Genomic DNA, 24,636 nt, shown 5'->3' on the forward strand with positions numbered 1-24,636 from the left:
TTTTGTAGGGAATTCAATTTTCTTTAAGAATATACATTGCTCAAATTTTTCAAATAGATAATTTACCAGTTTTGGGTAAAAAATGAAATTTCTGTCAAAAAACGAATAGTCGTAACGATACACCTCTTAATATCAATATAAAGGGCTCAAACTTGCACAATCATTTTTTTTTAGTCATCAGGAATAATATTTTCATAGTATCGAAAGAAAAAAAAATAGTCGATTTTTTTGGCCCAGTCTAATATATATATATATATATATATATATACATATAGGTCAAATCATGAATATTATAAAAATATTTGATATTAAATTACTAATGTCATACATGTAAAGATATATATAGATCATGATTAAAATTAATATTATTGTCACCTCGAAAACCGCAAAGTGACTACTGTACTTAGATATCCGTGACGGATCTCGAATAACTTAATCTTTGAATCGTGATCAAATAGAAAAATAATTTCTACTTTTATTTCTACAACTATTAACAATATGCTTAGTTGAGTATACATATCTATATATCTATATATAAATTATTGTACAAGACATATCGAGTATATTGATTACGACTTGATCTTGTTACAAATTGTAACGTCACCCGTTGAATTAAATCACTAGATTTGACCCTGACATTATTTTACATTATTTTTTATGTTCAAATTTTTTTTTTATTTATTACCCATTTGTTTAATTGCGGCAAAGAAATTACATAAAGTGGTAAAAAAATATTATGTGGTTCCATATGCTTGCAGAAGGAAACCAGTTGTATATATATTTATATGTATATAAATATATATTACGTTTTATGATGCTAGGTAAGTCGTAAAAGCAGGGAAATTAAGTGCGAGTACACACGAAACGCAACCCCTCGACGTCATACTCCCTTACACCCACACTCATAAACACAAATGTAAATTTATATACATTTATATTGAGTTTATTTCCCAACGCTACTATATATTCGATCGATTTATCACTTACTTAAATGTTATTAAAGAATTATTTTTTAACAATTGACTAAAATTGACTGTATCAATTGATTTTCAATTAACCTCCAGAAGTGAGATAAAAAAAGTAATTAAATTAAATTCAACTGAAGGATAAAACGCAATAATTTAGTAAATAAAACTCGTGATAACATCTCACTTGACATTTAAAAATAACTGTTTTTAGTTAAATATATAGTCTAGTGTAAGAGACCTTGACATTAACCCCTTAAAAAAATTCTATTGAAATAACGATTCAGAAAATATTTTAATTATTAATGACAACATATAATTTAATTCATTAAGGCTTTTTTTTATGTAAGACATTAGTGTAAAAATTTTCGGAGTAAATGTAGATTAAATCTGGAGTGAATGTGGAGCGGGTGACTGATTATTTATAATTAGTTTACTAATTTTTGTAGATTCCTAAAAACTACTATCAATTATTTCAAAAAGTATCTAAATATTATTACTTTTAGGTATATATATGTGACTTATTAGTGAAAATTAATTAATTTATGGCATACATATATTAAAAAGTAATGATTGGTTAAATTAAGAATTGCTATCTTAGATACTGATTTTTCCAGCCGAAAATTTCAAAAGTTACAAACTTTTATTTTATAAATTCGATATCACTGATCAATTATTAGCTTAAAATATCATTTGTTCATCATTATAAATTAATTTACAATATATATAATTCGAATAAGTGGTAAATAATAAAATGAAAAATTAGTATACTAGATACTGATTTTTTGCTCATAAAAATACCGAAAATTTTTAACTCTTATTTTATAAATTCTATCCCATTGACTAATAATTAATATAAAATGTTATTTATTCGTTATTATAAATCAATTTATTATATAGATATATCGAATAAGTGGTAAATAATAAAATGAAAAATTCGTGTACTAGATCTTTATATATTAATATGTACGTTTACTAATTTTTCGGTTCCTTATTTTTAAAATTTTTCTATGTTTATTTGAATAGTAATAACTGTAGATATCAATTTATCGATTCTTTTTCATATTAATTTTAATATACAAAATCACAAATTTTGCCTTTCTATGTGTATCAAATTTTAATATAAACAATAGCCATATTGTAATATATATAATGATCCTGGTCTGATATTAGTATTCAAATATATTAATTTTAAGTCAAAAATAAATTACAAATTTTGAGCATTTTTTTTTTCCGTGTATTTAGTCCTCGGAGTGAAATTTACTCCGAATGGGAATCGGAGTGAATTCGAATTTAAATAAAGTCTGGATTAACTCTCAATTTCCTACAACGTTCAATTCGTATTTAATTTAAACGAAAATAAACAAAAATTTGGGCCAATTTCCGGTTTACTATTGAATAACACGGACTTGTTTTTTCGCTGGAATAACGGCGAATTGTTTTTTAATGACTGAGTAATTGGCTTAATGTAGAATTTTTACTGTAATGTGTAAGTATGTGCAGACGATCAAGCATCGCATGTGCTTAGAAGTAGTGCATAAACCGAGAAAACCACGTGGAGACGTCAAATTGACTGGATTACATGCAAAGCTCTAATCATTTAACTAGACAATACACATTACGTACACAACATACGTACAATCGAGTAATTGTTACTCATTGTCAGTGAAAATTTTACAAGAATCGATTGTTTTAGTATTGCTAATTGTTATTGATGATGACACCTTTAATTATTTTACTCTACATTATTATTCATGTGATGTTTATCTCATAAATTATTTTTACTAATTTTATTCATATATATTTAAGTTTAGTTAAATATACTACACGGAAAAAACAGAATATTAAAAATTAATAAATAATAGTAAAAAGTGGAATCTGTTATCAATAATTAGTACTATTATGTGCTTAATACAAAGTAGTTTACTAATTTTTGTAGATTCCGAAAAACTACTATCAATTATTTCAAAAAGTAACTAAATATTATTACTTTTAGGTTTAATACGTGACTTATTAGTGAAAATTAATTAATTTATGGCAGAATCTATTAAAAATTAATGATTGGTCAAATTAAGAATTGGTATCTTAGATACTGATTTTTCCAGCCGAAAATTGCAAAAGTTACAAACTTTTATTTTATAAGTTCGATAACACTGATCAATTATTAGCTTAAAATATCATTCGTTCATCATTATAAATTAATTTACAATATACATAATTCGAATAAGTAGTAAATAATAAAATGAAATATTAGTATACTAGATACTGATTTTTTTCTCATAAAAATACCGAAAATTTTAAACTCTTATTTTATAAATTCTATCCCATTGACTAATAATTAATATAAAATGTTATTTATTCGTTGTTATAAATTAATTTATTATATAGATATACCGAATAAGTGGTAAATAATAAAATGAAAGATTCGTATATTAGATCTTTATATATTAATATGCACGTTCACTAATTTTTCGGTTCCTCATTTTTAAAATTTTTCTGTTTATTTGAATAGTAATAACTGTAGTTACCAATTCATCGATTCTTTTTTATATTAATTCTAATATATGAAATTACAAATTTAGCTCTTGTATGTGTATCAAATTTTAATATAAATAATAGTCATTTTGTAATATATATAATGATCCTGGTCGATATTAGTAAACAAATATACTAATTTTAAGTAAAAAATAAATTACAAATTATTCAAATTTTGAACATTATTTTTTTCCGTGTACTTATTTTTCCGAAATTTAATTCTCATCGTGCAAAAGGAAATTCTTACGCTTTACTTTCTTCAAAATTTAAAAAAATAAATAAAAATATTTTTCAATTCTTTTTTTCCGGATTGAAAAAAAAAATTCTGCAATTATTCAAAATAATAATTTTTTACAGAAACTATTTTTCAAATTTCAAATAACTCGACTTTAATAATCACTTTGTTCAGAAAAGAAAACTTCAAATATTCCTTTTTTTTTAATCTGACGGATCAAAATTACCTCAGTTTTCATGTGAGTTTCAAGTGTGATAATAAAGTACTACTTGAAAATATAAATTTTTTTATGTAACTGTTTTTATAACCATAAACCTATACGAAAAAATATATGTGACATATATGCATCAGTGCATTGGCTATATGGGACATATATATTATTTATATATATTTTTGTGCGGGAACTTTTAAGAAAATTATGCTGCAGGGCGATAAGAAATCTAAACTACTCGAAGTACTTGAAAATATTTCGAAAATTCAAATATTTATCTTCAAATCTATGAAAAAAATTATCTGGTAGCATAAGAATACTCATCGAGTAAAAATTTAAAAAAAATTACGATGACTTTCTACAAGTAATTTATAATTTTTAATCCTAACTATTAAAGTTAATCATCATTGGATACTATAAAAAATATATATAATTATGATGAAAACTGCGATGTGTCAGACAAATTAACAAGAAAAAAAAAAGTAATTACTATAATCAAACCTTTAATTTCCACAATATGAGCATCATATTCACTACGACTCCTTACATATTCTATTTTGGATGACACATTCTGGAAGCTTTGATTCCGGTACTCAGTGTACCATTCACTAGAAACTTTTTCATCAGTTTCGGCAGTCTGAAGGCTGTCTCTCGACAAATTTTCTTCAGACGGAAATTTAGTAAAAGACATAACAGAGCTTGATTTGCTTCCCTGCATTCCATGGCTCTGATAAGCCGAATCCAGTGCATGCTCTTCACTAGGTGTCCTGCTGGCCTCAGAAAGTCCAGACCTCGTGGACACAATCTCCTTGACACTTTTTCTGACGGTTATTTTTTCAAATTTAACCACTTTGGCGCCATTTAATTCACCCTCTTCAACCACTCGCTCAAAGGATTCTTCAAAAGAGCTGTCACTAGTTCGCGATGAGGATCTCCTTGGTACCGGTGATGTCGAACGGTCAACAAGGTCTTCGGTGCTGGCACTACGTCCCTGAGACCAAATATTTTCAAAAAAGTTTACACGGTCTCTTAGCCGGCCTCCACGTGGTGTCCGCGGACTACCTGTCGGTTTGGGATTCTCACCCTTGGGCGGGGTCTGTCGCGACATATTTTTTTGGTCCTTCTTTAAGACTCAGGTAAACATGGATTCTTTTCTTCTCATGACTTACGTCACCTCTCAACTAAACATCCTTTTTTAAAACACTAATCTTGTATACTTGATAAAAATTTTTTATTTCACAAGACTCAAAAAAAAAAATACTCCACTTTATTGTCTGACAGTAAATTTATTAAATATAAATTATATATCAACAATTTATTATAAATAATTATATTTAAAAATATAAATATATAATTTAAAATAAAACGCACTAAAGCCGGTTCAATACCAGCTGCGATGTCGCAGTCAATGAAAACAATTTAAAAGATAAAAGTATGACTTTTTAAAAATAATTAAAGTTTGATAAATTTTGAAATTAACTCAACAAATTAAATTTTAAAATCACTTATAATTTAATTATATAAATTTATAAATATATAAACTTGATAACACTAACATATATTATATTTAAAATTTTTTATGCACTAAAGTGTCAATAAAAATAAGACGTCGGCTTATTGAAAAACAGAAATATAAATTTATTAAAAAACATTAAATTTAAAAAATAAAAATGGCATGTATGGAATGGACGTGGAGCTCTGACGAGCGCCGGTTCGATACTGAACGTGGACAGGCAAGTCTGATGCCGGCATAGGCACTCCAATACATGGAAACCTTTTGTAGATGTGATACGACATACAATCGCGAGGTTACGGGATTATTGTATTGGTGAACAAGAACACAAGCAACATCACCACCGTCGTTAAATCGGCTCCGTGGAGTCGCAACCACCTCGCCAAGAGGACACCTACAACCTACACGATCAATCTTTTTATCCTCAGGATCCTACGCCTGCTACCATTTATTTTTTTATTTTTTTTATGGTTTTTTTTTTTTTACCAAATCCTATAACTTTCGTTGAGTTCAGAGCCAGAATATCTTAAGGTCATACAGCAGTAACAGTAACATTTACGATTAAATAAGATTACATATATATATATATATATATATATATATATATATATATATATATATATATATATATATATATATATATATATATATATATATATATATATATATATATATATATATATATATATATATATATATATATATATATATATATATATATATATATATATATGTAAATAAATAATAAATATGTATATAAGATAAAAAGTATTAATTGATTAAATTATAATGATAATTAAATTTTTTTCTTCAAATATTTATTTTAAATTTTCGAATTATCCCGCGATAAAAATATTTTTATTATTTATTTAATTTTTTTATACAATAAAAAATTAAATTCGACCTAGAAAAAAAATATATTTTTTTTAATTAAAAATAAAATGGATCCAAGGCGTGGTCAAGCTCAATTGTGTAAGAGCCCAATTCAAATGAATTGTTAGCTCCGTATGTGCGAATTTATACATGTGTATTATATCTTAAATCTTAGACAATATTTAACACATGTCTGATATGTCTACCATGTAAGATTGCGGTTTCCTGGGCAATTTAGATTTTTTTTAAGCTTACTATGACTACGTCATCTGTTTTTATATTCATTACTAAATTACTAAATTACTCCAATGTCATAATTATTTATTTTTCTTTTATTTGGCACAACGTGATAATAAATGTTAATTAACTTCTAAAATATTTCCAAACTTGACACATTAATTTATATATATATATATATATATATTTCATTACTTATGTCGATAGAGATTTTATAAGCTATTTATTTCGATACCGATTTCGATATCGCTTATCATTTTAAAAAATTGTTTCGCGATTACAATTTATGACACGTTATCTCGTTTACTATATATTTATATATGAGTATTCATAGAATTTTTTTCTATTATACTCAGTCGGAAAAAATTTAATTACTTTCTTTATCTAAAAAAATTTTTCTAATCAATATTTAAACTAATTATTATCTCAAATGACCAATAATTATCAAAAAAATACTCATTAAATATAAATTTATAATCAGAATTATCAAGTGAGCTAAATATTTTCTTACTAAATCAATTGATTACTTATATTTTAAAAATAAATAAATTAAAAGTAGTGAAATAAATATTAAACTTATTTTTTTAACAATTAACATTAAAAATAAATATTTCATCTTTTATTTGACCTATTAAAAAACATTAATATGTTTTTTTTTATGCCATTAAATTAACATAAGCGAGGTCAGATCGTCATCGCATTGAATCGTATCTGATATTTATTTTATTTAATTTATTTTATTTTACTAATAATTACATAATTTTAACATCATACTTATATCTAATTGTCGTTAAAAAAATTTATTTGCACTTTATAATTGGCTTAATAGACTGCAGATCAAAGTAAGCGCACTGTAATTTCAGGACACATGAAGCGCGAATAAATTTAATGGAAATAAATATGTGAATGGCTGGAAGCAGGTGCCCGTCATCTCTATTTATAAACAGACTGATCGTCTGCATAGTGTGTACTGTGTACTATATACATATATATATGTTTTATAGACATTACACATTAACATTACATTACGTTATACGTGTACTAGACCACTCAACACCAGAAAATCTTTTAGTATTCTCATTCCCCTCATGGTTAAAACTTAACTGTTACGTAATCTGTATCCTCTTCCACCCACCTGTTTCATGAATATTATTCTACGCAATATTTTTGTACTTTGGCACACCAGACAACACACTTTTCAACATCTTTAAATACTTATGTTCACTTTCATTACATTTACTACTAGTAATAATAATAACTTGTCATTTTTTTTTTTGTTTCATTTCATCAAGTGCATTTTCATTCATTTAATATTCGCCAAGATCATTGTATGTTATCGTAAAATATTTAGTATAATGATCAAAATGGCTTACTGAATGTGTTATATATGTATATGTACGTAAATGTATGTAAGAGGCGCTAAAATAACTACTGACACACGGTAAGTTTGACAAGTGGGTCAAGACTTAGATATTGCGTAGGTGAAACTTGTAATCAATGCAAAAATATTTATCAAATAAAGTATATTGTATAGTACTTATTTTAATGTGTACATATTGTCATTAAGTAAATTCGTAGGTTTTTTTTAACTCCGGTTATGAAAATTAATAATTTTCAAAAATGCGGAAATTACACTGATTAAAAAAAACGATTCAAAACGATTAGAAACGATTCAAAACAATTCAAAACGATTCAACTTTACTATTATATAGATATAGATATAGATATACATTCACCATTGAGTGAATCGTTTTCTTTAATCAGGGTATACTGTAAATAATTTTCGGAGTGAACGCAAATTAAATCTGAAGTAAATGCGAAGCGGATGACTGTGTATTTATTTAAGGGGGGGGGGGGGGGGGGGGGGGAAGAGGCAAAAGGGAGTATCCCAAAATTTTGTAAAAAAAAAATTTTTATATTTAAAATAACATAAACATTCCAAAATCACTTTTGTAAATATAATTGAGCGTTATTTTGAATTTTTTTTGTTAAACTTTTTCAAAAATCGTCAATTAAAAAATTCAATTGACTTTTATTTTATGATAAAAACTATTAAAAATTTGTTTTTCTTTTTTTGTATCCAATAATCATGTAGAATATAATTTTTCTTCATGTAAATTACTTGCAAAAAAATGTAACTTAATCGAATTCATTTAACATCCAGAAATTTTTGTTTTTTATCTTATTTACCCCATTCTGCCCGCTAAAATGAAAAATTTTGTTTTTAACGGTAACTGAAAATTTTTTCTATTTACTTTGAATATCATTAGAAAAAAAAATTTAGTGTATTTGAGTCCTCGAAAACTTGGTATTTCCTTGAGTATTCGGTTTTGCCCCTCCCTCCCCTAATTCCCTTGGAGGAAAATTCACGCCAATAGGGAGTTAATTTAAATATTAAAACTCCGAATTGAAGAGAATGCGGATTTAAATAAAATCCAGATCACTCCGAAATTACTCATTTTTTTTTCAAATTCCGGAAGTCCGAGTAACGAAGTGAATTGGGATTTAAATAAAATCCGCAATCACTCCGAATTCCCTCCCGAATTTTTACAGTGTATTGGTTTCGATCTGATTTTCAAAAATAATTTTCATCAGATCTCGACATTCTGAGGTCCTTGGGAAGCTATTATGACTATTTCCATCAACGTCCACGTGTGTGTGCGGAAGGGTGGCAAATAGTCAACCGTTTTTCAAATTTATTTTATTTTACTGATCAATGTGATAGATAATTAAAGTAAAAATAGTAATTTTTCTACTTCAGGACCAGTTTTAGACAGTTCAAAAATTTTAATTTTAAAAATTGTAAAGGACCCAATGACGTTACTAATTTTTCTAATGTGTATAAAGATACTTTTACCACAGTATAACAATGCAAGTTGTTTTTTATACTTATTTGTTAGTTAAACTAAAGTATAAAGTGTCCAACTTGAGCAGTGGTCGCAAATGATACTTCTACCTTATTAGTAATTAATATGTTATTTTAAGTATTGACTGACCTTGTAATAACGTGATAGTAGCTTGATATTCGGCTAGTTTTTCGTCAACGTAATCTTGACTTTGACTGGCAATGATCTCAGCTGTGCTGGGACCGCTGTCTTCATCATCGCCGTAAACGGTCGGTTCTAGTGGGACACCGACGTATTCATAATCACCAGTACGATATGGCGCTATTAGATATTCTGGTGGTCCACATGGTACCGGTGATGTGCGATAATTTTGATCTCTGACACGTTCCATAGGACTCTGATTTTAAAAGAATAAAAATAATTTTTTAAAATTCCCGCGGATTATTGGAGCAATTGATAATTTTATTTCAAGTCCGAAGATATTTATTTTGAGAGAATTGGGTTTATTAATTACCTGTGGTATGTAAGGACGAGGCGCAGCGTTTCCAGTAGAAACGGGCGACGGCCAACGAGGTCTTGGACACTGAATAAGTCCTGGAGATGGTGGAACTCCTCCAAAAACAGGCGACATACCCGGAGAGATTGGCATACCCATGGGCACAGGACTCATCGGGTGCATCATACCCGGGTAAGTTAGTGGTGAAATTGGGTGATGAATCGGCGTGAATGGGCCGCGAGATCTTACGCTCGGTGACTGTGACATTGGTGTTGGGCTGAATGGCGATGCTGGACGAAATGGACTCGGGTTTGTTGGATTTGAAGGCCATCCTGGCCCGCCCGGTCCTCGTGGATTTTGCGACATTTTTTTACTTTGCTTCTTTATTTTTTACTTTTTTATTTTGATCTTGTCTCGACTCATTGCTGTAATTATTTATATTATAAGTATTAATTTTTAATTTTAAAATACTGAGTAATGAGTCAATTTTAAAATAAAATATATATTTGTCACTTGGACTTTGATACAATTAATTTCATGTTTATAAATTTTTTTTTAAATTAATTTACAATAATAACATTATCGTGATGACTATCAGTCATTATGATAACAAACTTTTTATAGAACTGAGTAAATATTTTTTTCATCGGTTATTATTTTACTTATTTTTAATTTATTTATTTTTCTTTTTTTTTTTTTTTTAATTAAAAAAAGTAGAAAAATACCGGATACAAAAATAAATTATTTTTTAATTAATGTGAGTAAGATTTATATACTAATTAAGTTCTCAAAATTTTCGTCAACAAAATATGAAAATAACGTCCACGTTAATGAAAAACTTCGTCAGCTCTTATATTAATAATTGATAATTTAAAAATTTTCCCGCTGTGAACTTTGAAAACTTCTTTTGATTTTTCACGCCTATTTCACTCCCCTTTTTGTTAATTAATCATCTTTATTTCAAAATCATCAGACGAGTGACTGAACAAGTAAATTAACGCCCATATTTTTTCATCCTTTCATATGTTGAAAAATTTTTAAAAATACAATTTAATTTTAAAAGTTGTCAGTCGAATTATAACACAAATTTTTTTACTTCACCGAGATTCGACAGGCTGCAGTATCCGAAAATTTTCTTCGAAACTTTTTTTTTTTAATGGGATTGAATCGTCATTGATTACTTTTGCAATTATTACTATGAAATTAATTTTTACACATATCTTACGTGACATGACTTAAAAAATGAAATTTATTTTAAAACTTTTTTTTTTAAATTTACTCAATTTTTCTGAAAATAAAAAACAAAATTTTTTCCATAACAATTAAAAAATATAATTTTTGGACAATAAATAATTTCTTGTACAATTAAATTTTTTCTACTCCTCAGAAAGTTTTTGTTTTTAATTCTTAATGCAAAAATTTTTTTGAGGCAAGAAATCCTTTTTTTCTGTTCAGAGTTAAAAGAAAATATATTTTTCTTAGACGTCTCCATTATGTCTCGAATCTTTATTATGCCAGCAATTATAAATTCGAACAATCATTAAATTAACTGCTCATGCTCATTCACTAGACCATTTACTCAATAATTTTATAACACCAAAATTCTAGAAAAACTCTTCATGCTCTTTAGCTCAAAATAAACTAGTGTAAAAAAAAAAAAAAAATCCACCTATTGAGTCAAGTTTAAATAAAATTCCCTTAAGTATACACTGTCAAAATTTTTGGACTCGATGTACTTTAATAACTCGGTGCAAAAATTTTGGTGTGAAAATTACATCAATTATCGTGTTAAATTTAGACAGTACACGGAGAGAAAATTATGGTAACTGTTCCTAGTACGTTTATGAAATATCATCCTATACCGTTATGGTAATGATTACTTGGGATTATGGGATATAGACCCATACTTTCTGGGAAAAGTTTCCATAAGTATGGGAACAATTCCTATCATTATGGTAACAGTATCCATATCGCATGTGAAAGAATCATAGTAATGATTACCATACTCATAGGAATAGTTCCCACAAGCAAATAGTAACCGATCCTATAACCACATTGTAATGGTTCCTAAGTGTATATGGGAATAAGCCCTATATATTATGGTAACTATTCCTATAATATTATTGTAAACATAACCATCATATTATGGTAATGGTTACCATAATATTATGGTAATCATTACCATAATGTATGGAAATTATTACCATGATATTATGGTAATCCTTACCATAATATTATGGTAACGATTACCATAATATTATGGGAATAGTTACCATAATAGTATGGGAATGGTTACCATAATATCATGGTAATAATTCCCATAATATTTAGAAATTATAATAATTTTTTTTTTTGTAAGAAGCGTTTTTTTTTTGTATATTACAAAATTTTAAGTATACAAAAAAAACGCTTGTTACAAAAAGAAATTTATTATAATTTCTAAATATTATGGTAACCATTACCATAATTCCATAGGAACTATTCCGATACCATATGGGAATTATACCTATAATTATAGGAATGATTACCATAATATAGATGGGTGCCGTTCCTATAATCAACATTTGAAAAAAATTGGTTACCATGCAGTATGGGAAACATTCCCATAAATTATTGTAACTGTTACCATAATTTTCTCTCCGTGTATAAATTAAAAATTTTTACACCGTCAAGCGTGCAGATGTGTAATTTATGATACACTGTAAAAAGAGCAGTGTTAAAATAGAATAATACCGGGGTAGGCGGTGTTAAAATACCGGTATTAAATCAGTGTGCAATAAAAAATTCCACATGTAGAAATTAAAAAACAAAAATATATTACTTATAAAAAAATATATAAATTTAATGAATATTATCTGGAGGAAATTTCAATTTTGCTTTATACTGATGTGAATAATTAATAATTATTTATTTTTTACGTAATTAAATTAAAAAATTACACAATTTTACGTCTACCATTTTAATTACCAATAATTTAATTAATTAAGAATAATACTATTCAATTGTACAAATGATCGAGTAAGTAAAAGTATTTTCAAAGTAAAATATTTTCAACACCGGGGAATTTTTTCAACACCGATAAAGAATTTACACTGATGGTGGTGTAATGTTAACACCGCTTTCAGTGTTAAAATTTAACACCTATACTGCCTGGACTTACCCCTCTTTTTATGATACTAAAGTTAGCCGACGTCTCATAATTTTTTAATTTTTTTTTAGATAATAAATTATGAAAAAAAAAATATTTGAAAAAATTGCACTTATAGTTTTTTAAATTTTCTACATGTGCATATTTTTAGTTTTTATTTTTTTCTAACTTTTTATTAAAAAAAAAAAAAAATTCAAAAATTGTTGATTCTCCATTAACCAGGATCGATTTTTTTTTTGCAATGTAATTTTGCATTAAGAAAAATAATCATAAAATTTTTAAATATTAGAAATATTGTTTTATATCTAAATAAAATTAACGTTATTGATAAAGCAGTTAAAAATATTCAATGATCATTTGTAGCTAATTAATCAAAATTATAACGAGTCTCACTAAATGGTGTAAAAAAGTAGATTACACCATGTTAAAATTATACGGATGAATAATTTACACCGAGGAATTTTTACACCATTGTTATACACGGAGTCATTTTTACACCAAAATTTTTTACAGTGTAGCAAAGCGCTCAACTAAACGCACTACAGAATCCAAAAGGTTTATAAATAATTTTATCCAGTAAAAAATACTGAACGATATTTAAATTTGTTTATCTTCGATAGGTTGAAACAGTGAAAGCTGTCTCAATAAATAAAGCATGGACTTGATTCACAGCTGTCACAATTTCTTGTCGCATGTTAAGATTATCTAAAAATACAAAGCTTTTAGTATTTAGGAATCGAGTTTAGTCCGTAACATCACATGTCTTTACCATTAAACTTTTATTTATAATTTTTTTATTGCACTTAAAAAATAATTTTATAGATGTAAAACCTAAGTTTCGATTTAATTTTCACGGTCTGACAATTACTCTAAAACATTTTAAGAATCTAGACACAGTGAGAGATTTTCCGTTGGATATCTCGAGTAGGCCGTCTATATTTAGAATAACTTCTATTTTAATATATTTGTTACATGTGGAACTATTAGTCCGTCTTTTTATTCCCAATTCAGTTTAAAATTTTAAATAAATATTTGCCCCTTTTAAATTAAATCATTCGTTAAAATAATTATTGGCTGTCAAAAATTAAATAAATAATTATTTTAGCCTTCGCAATGTCTATTAATTTATATAATTGTATCAATTGATTATGGATCTGTTAAAAAGTAAGTCGATGAAAATTGAGTCCGTTAATTTAGTGCCGACGGTTGTGGTAATTCCAAAAATAAAACTCGGCGAATCGAACTGAAATAGTCGAAAGAGGGATGATGTGAATGTGCGTGTGATGTCTCTTACTCGATCTGATGATTTTGTTAGAGTGACCGCCTTCGGTTAAATTCACAAATAAATATTCACAACTTTAAATATCATCCTATTGGGCAATCCTATTTGCTGACGAGAGTAACGACCAGATTATCCTTGTCACACTTTTTTCTTTTTTTATTTCATCCCGACATTATACTACATTACATAATAATGATAATGATAATAATAATTATTACATCAATAGGAGATTATTTTTTTTTATTTTTTACTGAGACCCAATCATTGATGCCAAAAAAAATAAATAAAAAGTATTAAATGAAAACAATTGCGTACTCATATAAATCCTCACGCAATCGGTCGACGAACTTTGACCCTCTTCTTTATAAAATTCACAAAACCAAAAGAAAAAATCTTTTCACTTACATAAAAAGTACACAAATAAATAAAATTCTATAAATGCACTAAACCACAGTTTGCAGTATCGACTGTAAAATATTTATAGCAAATGAAAAGTGATAAAGAAAAATTGTAAGATAAAATTAAGGGATAAGGGAAAAACCGGGCACTGAATCGAGCGATCGTTCGTTTTAAAAAAAAAAAAAAATAATTTAAAACGCCGGTTCACGCGGAGCAGCACGAACAGACTGACGATCCCTGGATCATTGGTCCAGGGTTGGATACCCGCGCGGGCGGTCGTCGGGACGCCGGATTTATATTTAACTTTGGCATCACTCGACATTCGACTTGGACTTATGTGTTATAGCTAGCACAACATCATCGGAACCCACTGCTTACTGCTGCCGTTTATCCTTCCTCATGGTTGTCATTATCAAACCTCCATCATAACACACTTCAATCGTCACTGAAATTATCTCCACCTTCTCAAGCTCTGAACCAATCTTTCTCGTACACAAATAACTTTTTTTTCTCATTATCTTTATTTACTTTACAAAAAAAATTAACTGTAATCTGCTAGACGAATAATTGACTCCATTCCACCAAAAATAATTGAACTTCGATTGCTGTCTAGGGTCATTATTGCTTTGCTGACCTCAAAGTGTCCTACAACCTTTTAAATTAATTTTTTTTTTAATAATTTATTTATTTGATTAATTAATTAATTGAGTAAATGAACAATTACTTTTTTGTCTTTAATATTTATAACTTCAAGTGCTCCAGTACCAGAACCGCCAGCAAGAACATGTTCACCATAAGGATCACCATCAAAATATTGAACTGCATAGAGAAATTCTCCATCTAAACTAGTCGGGCGATTTTCTGGTACGATAGTATCGATAAGTTTACCGGCTGTCATATCCCAGAGCTGGAGACTTCCTCGTACGACCCAGGACCCAGTGACAATCTGCGTGTCCTGCGGAATATTTTTTTGAATTTAATTAATGTGAAATGATAAACTATTACACGGAAAAAAATAATGTTCAAAATTTGAATAGTTTGTAGTTTATTTTCGACTTAAAATTTGTATATTCGATACTAATATCAAACCAGGATCGATATATATATTACAAAATGACTATTATTTATATTAAAATTTGATACACACAGAAGAGCAAAATTTGTAATTTCGTACATTAAAATTAATATGAAAAAGAATCGATAAATTGCTATCTATAGTTATTACTATTCAAATAAACAGAAAAATTTTAAAAATGAGGAACCGAAAAATTAGTAAACGTACATATTAATATATAAAGATCTAGTATAAGAATTTTTCATTTTATTATTTACCACTTATTCGATATATCTATATAATAAATTGATTTATAATAACGAAAAAATAACATTTTATATTAATTATTAGTCAATGGGATAGAATTTATAAAATAAGAGTTAAAAATTTTCGGTATTTTTATGAGAAAAAAATCAGTATCTAGTTTATTAATTTTTCATTTTACTATTTACTACTTATTCGAATTATGTATATTGTAAATTAATTTATAATGATGAACAAATGATATTTTAAGGTAATAATTGATCAGTGATATCGAATTTATAAAATAAAAGTTTGTAACTTTTGAAATTTTCGGCTGGAAAAATCAGTATCTAAGATAGCAATTCTTAATTTCGACCAATCATTAATTTTTAATAGATTCTGCCATAAATTAATTTTCATTAATGTCACATATTATATCTAAAAGTAATAATATTTAGTTACTTTTTGAAATAATTGATAGTAGTTTTTCGGAATCTACAAAAATTAGTAAACTACTTTGTATTAAGTACATAATAGTACTAATTATTGATAACAGATTCCACTTTTTACTAATATTTATTAATTTTCAATATGCTGTTTTTTCGGTGTAACCTTGAGCTTAGTTCCTAAAGCTGATGAGTGAAACGAAAATAATGATGATGATAGTGATTTATTAATAAGCAACAGAAAATACTTGAAAGCTTAATGGATTCGGTGAGTTCACGGTTAATTTTAAACCAAATTTTGTATGTGTGTGTGTGTGGATTTTTTTATTGACTGTACATATAATAGTCGCGGGCAAAGGAGACAGTTAATTTTATTTTATTGCAGCCGATGATCATTACTCACTCTAACGTCGATTGCATCGCCGCATATGTGCGGGCCTTTCATCACTTTTATTGAACCTCCATCAACTCTTCTGTCCCATATCTGAATTTTTTGAATTTTTTTTTGGACTGATTATTGTTATTATTGAGATAAATGTTGCAGTTTTTTTTTAACTTACACGTAATGTGTCATCCCAACCGCCGGTAATTATTAAATTTTCATATATATGATGAAATTTAGCTGAAAATATCCGCATTCGATGATAATTATCAATATTTTCATCTGTTAAATCCGATTCATTTCTTTGATAAATGTGAATTATCTAAAATATATGTATACATTAGTTGCAATTATTAGATTCTTATTACATTAATTTATCAAGGACTTTACTCTTGATGATTTGACTTTTGAAAATTTTTATCAAAATTCGAAGATTGTCACGAAAAAAAAAAAAATTTAATTTACGAGGGACCACTAGTGTGACCGCCTGAAAAAATGATGATTTTTGGGAATTTTTTTAAAGAAAACTACTGCATGAAATGTTTAACTGTTTTGAGGATATATTTGTGGATATATAATGAATACAAGATAAAATTTTTGGGCCAAAAGATTCAAAATTTAGCGAGTTATTCACAATTTCCCGCTCAAAAAAAAGTTCCGGCTGCTGCAGTGATAGCGACCTTCGTAGTACCGAAAATCAAAAAAACAAAAAAGTTTATTAGACTAGAAGGTATTTTCTGCAACATGACCCTCGGGCCAAGAAAAAAATTTAAATTCAATAAAATGGCGGAGTTTTTAAAAAAATTCAAATTTCGCGCGAAAATTTGATGATTTTTGGCCTGGCAAAATTACATTTTTGATTCGATCGTAAAACTGAAGGTTCATGGTACGTAGAAACATATATTAAAGAAACTGCAATTCGAATCAAATATATTGAATGATTTGTCTTCGAATTATAGATGCAATTTTGAAAAATGGATTTTCGAGAACCGTTAAGCAGCTGCTCTTCAGATGGCTGTAATTCAAAAAAAACTATTCGGATATGCACTAGAAATTGTAGTATGTTATTTTTCAAGGTATAGACTATCGGAATATGCAAAAAAAAAAAAAAAATGAATTGATTTTTCAAAATTCCACACTAGTGGTCCCCCTGATTAGAGTGTAGATCTAATTTTTAAAAATAATTTAGATCTACTCTGATGTCAATAAATCTATCAAGATCTACATTGAAAAATTTTAGATCCTCTTTTTGTTTTTAAATCAAAATGATGAATAAACCAATCGATAATTGTTTTTTTTTTTCAAACCTAACTCTCAATAAATTCAAATAATCAAAAAATTAGAGCCGCAATTTAGATTCCCATAGATCTAAATTATTCTTCCTCTGAATCCAAGTTATTTTTTTTTCAATTTAACACTCCAGTGTATAGGGGAAGGGGGGGGGGGCAAAATGGGCCCGTTAGGAAATGAGGGCTTATATGTAATATAAATGTCAGCCCATTTTTCCCCAGGGGTCCATTTTACCCCACTCTCCCCTAATATGAGAAGAGGGGGAAAATGGGCCGCTTGAAATTTTAAGTACTTCGAATGATTTTGGGACAAAATAGGTCCCTTAAATTTTTGGGCCCACCCCCCTCCCCTATAATTAAACAAAAAAGTAAAAATAACTTCATAAAATAAATATAAAAACAAATAATATCAAATAATTTATGCAATAATAGTAAAAATTGATTTATTAATTACTTTAGCCGTTTCAGCGTCATAAAGTCTTAACGCAGCATCTTTTCCACCGGAAACAATAAATTTACCATCGACACTTACATCAATTGTATTTATCTCATTATTTGGCTCTGAATAAAATTAAAAAAAAAAACTTATATATATATGTATGTATATATTTGAATAAAAATAAAAAATCATACCCGCAATGAAACGTGAAAATATATTTGTGTCAGTCATACACAAAAAAATATTTCCACAAGCACTTGAAGCATAAAAAATATTATCATAAATAGGATTAAAGCGACAACACATGACAGGAAGTGACGTATCCAGGCCACTTCTTAATGTTGTACGTAATTCTCCATTTTCTCCGTTCCTTATCTAAATTATTTATATTTAACCACAAAAATATCTGACACGAGTTTTGTTTTAGGATCGAAACAAACCTGAATGGCACCAGTTCCGAATCCAGTAGCAATTATGTCACCTCCAGGAGAATACTTAGCGCAGTACAATCCCCCAAAAGTATCAGGAAACTTAACTTCATACAGCAATCGCGCGCTATTTCGCGTGCTCGCGATACTCAGTCGCCTTTTTTCGAGCCATGAATGACGTCTTTGAGTCTCTTCTTCAGATATCCGCCGGTCTATCAAAAAATACGAGTCTCTTCTCGATGAGGCTCGCGATATACCAGAACTTGTGTCAGCTGCACTTGATTCATCTGCTACAAAAATAACCATCCAATAAAAAGTACAATTTATTTATTTATTTAATGTCTATATAACCTATGGATTCTGTAATCCCAGTCATTGTTGATCTCGTTGAACTCGCTCGACTCCTTTCATTACTTTTTAATCGCGATCCATATTTTTTTGAATTATCCATCAACTTTTTTCTTCAATTTCTTAAAAAAAAAAAAATTAATAATCAAAATTTTAGCTTTCTTTGAAAATAAAACAAAAAAATATTTCTTTTGTTTTTAAAATAGACTTTTAATTTTTTTTTTTTTGTTTGGTCAATAAAAATATTTTACGTAAAACATATTGAGGAAAAAAAATAAAATGATTACAGTTTAAAATTAAATTTATTAATTGATAATACTAGCAAGTACCTCCGGTTAACACCGTGACAATCATCATTATTATCATCATCATCATCATCATCTTCTCATTGTCAATGACTACAGTAGACTAATATCAGATTCAGTACAGTGACAATTGACCAGTCAGTACACTCGTCCTCAGTTACCAGTAACAGCAACACAAAACTAGTGATGTGTCTTTTTACATCGATTAATTTTTATCGTGCCTTCATCAGTTATTTTTTTTTCGTTTACCTCAGTTACAATATAGCTCCAGTCTACTCGGCGTGTAAGTCAACCAGTGATTCAATTATTTTCAATGATAATTTAATTAATATATAATTAAATCGATTTAAAATTTTGAATAATTTTACTCAAAAATAATAAGGAGATTTAAATAAAAATTAGTAGTGCATATATATTTAAATATGTACACTTTATTAGGTAGTTGACTAATAAGTATTGATGTTTGTTTGTATGTATGTATCTATATATAATTGATATTAAATTATTTAAATGTGGGTAATATTTTCCTGGACAAAATTTATCTCATTTAGTTTAGTTTAACGTTTACCGTTTATCCACTTAGTCTTTCATTTGTATCAGCTTCACCAAGTGTCACGTCAAGTGATATATATATATATATATATATATATATATATATATATATATATATATATATATATATATATATATTTGGGGTGTGTGAATCGTGTTTAAACCGAATCGAATAATTCGATAAATTTGAATTATTTGAAAATTTATGAATAATTTGAAAAATTTTGTTTGAAAGTCGAATCGATATGAAGAGTTCGCAAGTTCAAAATATTCGTACACCTCTACTAAATACCTGGGTAAAAATATTGGATCTAAAATACGTCAAAAAAGGGCCGAAAAGACCCTAATTACGTGAAAACCATAGAATTTTCCCTAATAGCACAGTTTACTTTACAAAAGTTTCCTTGAATTTTTCATCAAATGTCCTTTAACTTCAGGCTTTTCCGTTTTCTACGTCAATTTGTATACCTTACTATAAAATTTGACGTAAATTTACTACCCGAATTTGAATGCAAATTCACTTTAAAAGTTGTAAATAAATTGATGTCAAAAACTGAAAAGCCCGAAGTTGATGGATATTTGAGGAAAAATTCAAGGAAACTTTTATTAGAGTTTTATTTCTAGTGAAAAGTTATCTATAAATTGAGGAAAAGTTAACCGCTAATTTTTGTTTACAACTTTTGCTGTCAAATTGTCAGCAAATTCGGGCAGCAAATTTCGGTAATTTCAATTGTCAAATCATTGTCAATTTCAAGCTGTCGCTATTTGGGTTATTGAAATCGGCTAAAAGTTGGCTGAAAATACGCGCCAAAATTTAAACCGGCCGGAAATTGGCCAATAAATTAAGTCGGCTGATTTTCGATAATAATTTTTTTTTTAACAATTGTAGAACTTGGTAAATTTTCAAGTTTTTGGCCAACAAAAAATATTATTTTTTTTTTTCAAATCTTTTTACTTGGGTATATATATATTTATTCATCTATTTATTTATTTATTTATTTAAATTCCATTTGTCCAAACAATATTTACCTTACAAATAATTTCTGAGTCAGTTCGACGCATACATAAAAGATAAAACTCATAGAATTGATATTTTTTAACGGTTTTTAAAAAAGATCAAGAGCTCTGGAATGCAACATGGGTCGATAAGTTAAAGCGAGATTTGCTTTCTAAATATGATAAATTTGCTAGACCAGCTCAGCATTACAATGTCACTCGTGTTTCTTTTGGTATGACCATAAATCATATCTCAGTGGTAAATATTTTTATTTATTTCAAATTAAACTCCTTTATTACCAGGGTTAAACAAATTTTTAATTTATAATTTTCATTTTTCAGGATGAGTTTAAGTCGGCTATCAGTGTACAAGGATGGATTCGAATGGTGATTTAAAAACTTATTAATTAATATCGTAAATTAAATTCTATTACTTTTATTTATCATTCAAATCTACACTTTCTGAGTCAAGTTCAAAAATTCAAGTTTTTTTTTTCTCTCAAATTTAGTTATCGTAAAAAACAAATTAATTTCAAAAATAAAATTTCAAATTTTCTTATTTCGGATTTAAAAATTGAAATTTCAATTGAATTTTATTGAAATTTTTTTCTCTTGACAAAATTTTTAATTTAAACTTTTTTTTTTTAATTTAATTAAAAAAAAAAAATTATCCAAGGTTTGGACGGATGATAAACTAAAATGGAACGCTTCAAATTATGGCGGGTTACAAAAACTTCAAGTGGGTAATCACGAAGTATGGCAACCAGATATCATTCTTTATAACAGGTATTAATATAATTAATTAATTAATTTATTATAAAAAAAATTAAATTAATTGCAATCGCAGCATAGCCGTGTCGTCAATTGAACATTACGGAGACACGCATTGCCATTTATTCGAAGACGGAACCGTGTTTTGGGTACCACCGACTCATTTCCTAGCTCTCTGCGACTTAGACCTTCGACTGTGGCCTTTTGACACCCAAACTTGTCAGCTGAAACTCGGATCGTGGACATACTCAGGCAATCAAATAGACTTGAGACTCAATAATAATTCCCTCGAGGATACTGTTAATCTAACAGACAACACGGAGTGGCGGTTAGTTGAAGTAACGAGGCTCCGTAATATCACCACTTATGAATGCTGCAAAGATGAGCCGTATATTTATCTAGTGTTTACGCTGACTATTAAAAGAAATGCTCCGATTTATAGTTCAGTATTTCTTGCGCCCGCAGCCGGTAAAATTGTTTTTCTATTTAATCGTTAGATAATTCCATTTGACATCAAATATTTTGTAAATTTAATTATCTTTTTTTTTATAGCCATAGTCATTATGTGCCTGGTGAATTTTTGGTTGCCAGCACAAAGTAAAGAAAAATTATTACTGTGCGGTATAAATGTTATTGTGATATCATTATTTTTAATTTATTTTGGATATAGAATACCAGCCCATTCAACAAATACACCATTACTCGGTAATTTTTTTTTTTTTTTAAATAATCATCTAGTTTTTTAACTTAAAAATTCAAATTTTTAAATATTTTCTGTTTTTTTTTGTTACACAGTAGGGAGGTCGTTAAAAATTAAATTTCCTCAGGCGTCTCAAAAAAGCTTCTTTTTCGAAAAAATTCGTGGGGAATTTGGATTTTTCTTTTTAAGTAAAAAGAATATGTGCCGCAGGGCGATCAAAGTTCATTTTTCGATACAATCGCGGTTTTTTTTAAATATCTCATAAAATATGCAGATTAGAGGAAAAAATCATAGGAACAATTTTGTAGGAAATTAAACTCTTGACAAAAAAGGTCATATTCATTTTTTTTATAAAATGTGTATTTATGAAAATATTTTGAAAAAACTTTTATCAGATCTTATGTATTGGGCGTTTTAAGGATTACAAATTTTGAAAATAACATTTTTCTAAGTATATAGAATCTACAAGAATTAATGATTGATATGTTACGAGTTACGAAGTTGTCTATATTTAAGAAAAAACGTTATTTTTAACATTCGTGATTCTTTAAATCCTCAATTGATAAGATCTAAAAAAGTTTTTTTTAAATATCTTTGTAAATATACATTTTATAACAAAAATGAAAATGACCTTTTTTGTCAAGAATTTAATTTCCTACAAAATAGTTTCTATGATCTTTTCCTTTAATCTGCATATTACATGAGATATTCAAAAAACCGCGATTGTATCGAAAAATGAACTTTGATCGTCCTGCGGCACGTGTTCTTGTTACTCAAAAAAAAAAAAAAAAACCAAATTCCCCATGTATTTTTTCACTAAAAAGAAGCCTTTTATGGAGCGCCTGAGAAAATTTAATTTTTAACGATCACCCTATTACACAGAAAAAAGTTTGGAATGATTACGGATTTTTTGAAATCCGAACTCCGGAGTTTTAAAAAAAATCACTCTGCATATGGAGTAGAGAGTTTTTTTTTTCAGATAAGTGATTTCGGAATGATCTAGATTTTATTTAAATCCGCATTCATTAAATAAATAAATAGTCATCCGAATTTAATCCAGGTTCAATTCGCAATTTTTTTACAATATCAGAAAATTTTTGCCACAAAAATAATCAAAATTTTTAACTTGAAAATATAAATTTTTCCATATCAAAATCTCCGTTGTTAAATTCAGACTTGTGGCCACAAAAATCATGACCCTGACGTAAAAATATTTTCTATATTTATTAAACTTGAACTAAAATTACAAAGCCTATAAAATAAACTAGACCATTTATTTCTGATTGATTGATTTATCGATTGATTGGTTAAATTTAACGATTAATTTATTTTACAGTAAGCTTCTACAGCGGGTGTCTATATCAAGTGACAATATCTCTAGTTATTTCAGCCATAGTAATAAACTTATCGCGGAGGCCATACTGCCGACCACTCCCACGACATGTAAAAAAAATAATAGTCGGCTGGCCTGGAAGATATTTAGGACTTTCGGATCTCATCCAAGCGGTTTGTCTATTAAATACATAAATACATACATACATTATCATTGTCATCAAGACTTACTCAGTCTTTATTTATTATAATCCTTTCGCTATTAATTATAGATTCAATCGGAGTACACTGCTGGCGAACAAGAACTGAGAGAAAGTCAAGGCGTTGATTCGTCATCAGTCTACGCGTCAAATCTGATATCCACGTGCACAGAAAACGGTGATCGTGAGAACATAATATCATCCCCAGTAAATGTCACTCAATTGGAGTGGGTCCTAGCAGCGACGGCTATTGATCGCTTATCATTTATATTCTTCTCAAATATTTTTATAATAATGGCAATCACGTGTCTCTCATAAAGATCACTAATTTTTTATTTTTATTTTTTTTATCTTATTGTTTTTTTGTATCTACATCGTTAATAATTGATAGTCTATTAAATTCCATCGGTA

The 24,636-nt window shown here is 27.9% G+C and overlaps 4 protein-coding genes across 11 annotated transcripts in view; 1 reads left to right on the forward strand and 3 right to left on the reverse strand.

Annotated features, from left to right (window-relative positions):
• LOC103576792 (muscle-specific protein 300 kDa) overlaps nt 1-5,088 on the reverse strand; it is a 79,083-nt gene extending 73,995 nt beyond the window's left edge. For all 8 annotated transcript variants that reach the window (XM_053741212.1, XM_053741217.1, XM_053741211.1 and 5 more), the window contains exon 1: nt 4,448-5,088. In XM_053741212.1, the coding sequence (XP_053597187.1) occupies nt 4,448-5,054 (607 nt within the window). In that variant the 5' untranslated portion in view covers nt 5,055-5,088. The remainder of the gene's footprint in view (nt 1-4,447) is intronic.
• Nucleotides 5,089-9,536: 4,448 nt separating this feature from the next.
• Nucleotides 9,537-14,866, reverse strand: LOC103577341 (uncharacterized). The gene is made up of 3 exons (XM_008557941.2): nt 14,657-14,866; nt 9,930-10,336; nt 9,537-9,812 (listed from the first exon to the last, which is right to left on the reverse strand). Exons 2-3 carry the CDS (start codon nt 10,275-10,277, stop codon nt 9,537-9,539), a joined length of 624 nt encoding a protein of 207 aa, XP_008556163.1. The 5' UTR covers nt 10,278-10,336; nt 14,657-14,866.
• Nucleotides 14,867-15,281: 415 nt separating this feature from the next.
• Nucleotides 15,282-19,397, reverse strand: LOC103577332 (uncharacterized). The gene is made up of 7 exons (XM_053738117.1): nt 19,373-19,397; nt 19,034-19,311; nt 18,880-18,968; nt 17,044-17,188; nt 16,887-16,967; nt 15,465-15,695; nt 15,282-15,392 (listed from the first exon to the last, which is right to left on the reverse strand). Exons 1-7 carry the CDS (start codon nt 19,395-19,397, stop codon nt 15,282-15,284), a joined length of 960 nt encoding a protein of 319 aa, XP_053594092.1.
• A 310-nt stretch (nt 19,398-19,707) lies between these two features.
• Nucleotides 19,708-24,630, forward strand: LOC103576774 (neuronal acetylcholine receptor subunit alpha-5). Its single transcript, XM_008557161.2, has 8 exons — nt 19,708-19,957; nt 21,342-21,481; nt 21,565-21,609; nt 21,899-22,008; nt 22,070-22,461; nt 22,546-22,698; nt 24,030-24,199; nt 24,298-24,630. Exons 1-8 carry the CDS (start codon nt 19,861-19,863, stop codon nt 24,541-24,543), a joined length of 1,353 nt encoding a protein of 450 aa, XP_008555383.1. The 5' UTR covers nt 19,708-19,860; the 3' UTR covers nt 24,544-24,630.
• Nucleotides 24,631-24,636: the final 6 nt, after the last annotated feature.

The sequence above is a fragment of the Microplitis demolitor genome, chromosome 1 (genome assembly GCF_026212275.2).
Source record: "Microplitis demolitor isolate Queensland-Clemson2020A chromosome 1, iyMicDemo2.1a, whole genome shotgun sequence".
Lineage (NCBI taxonomy): Eukaryota > Metazoa > Arthropoda > Insecta > Hymenoptera > Braconidae > Microplitis > Microplitis demolitor.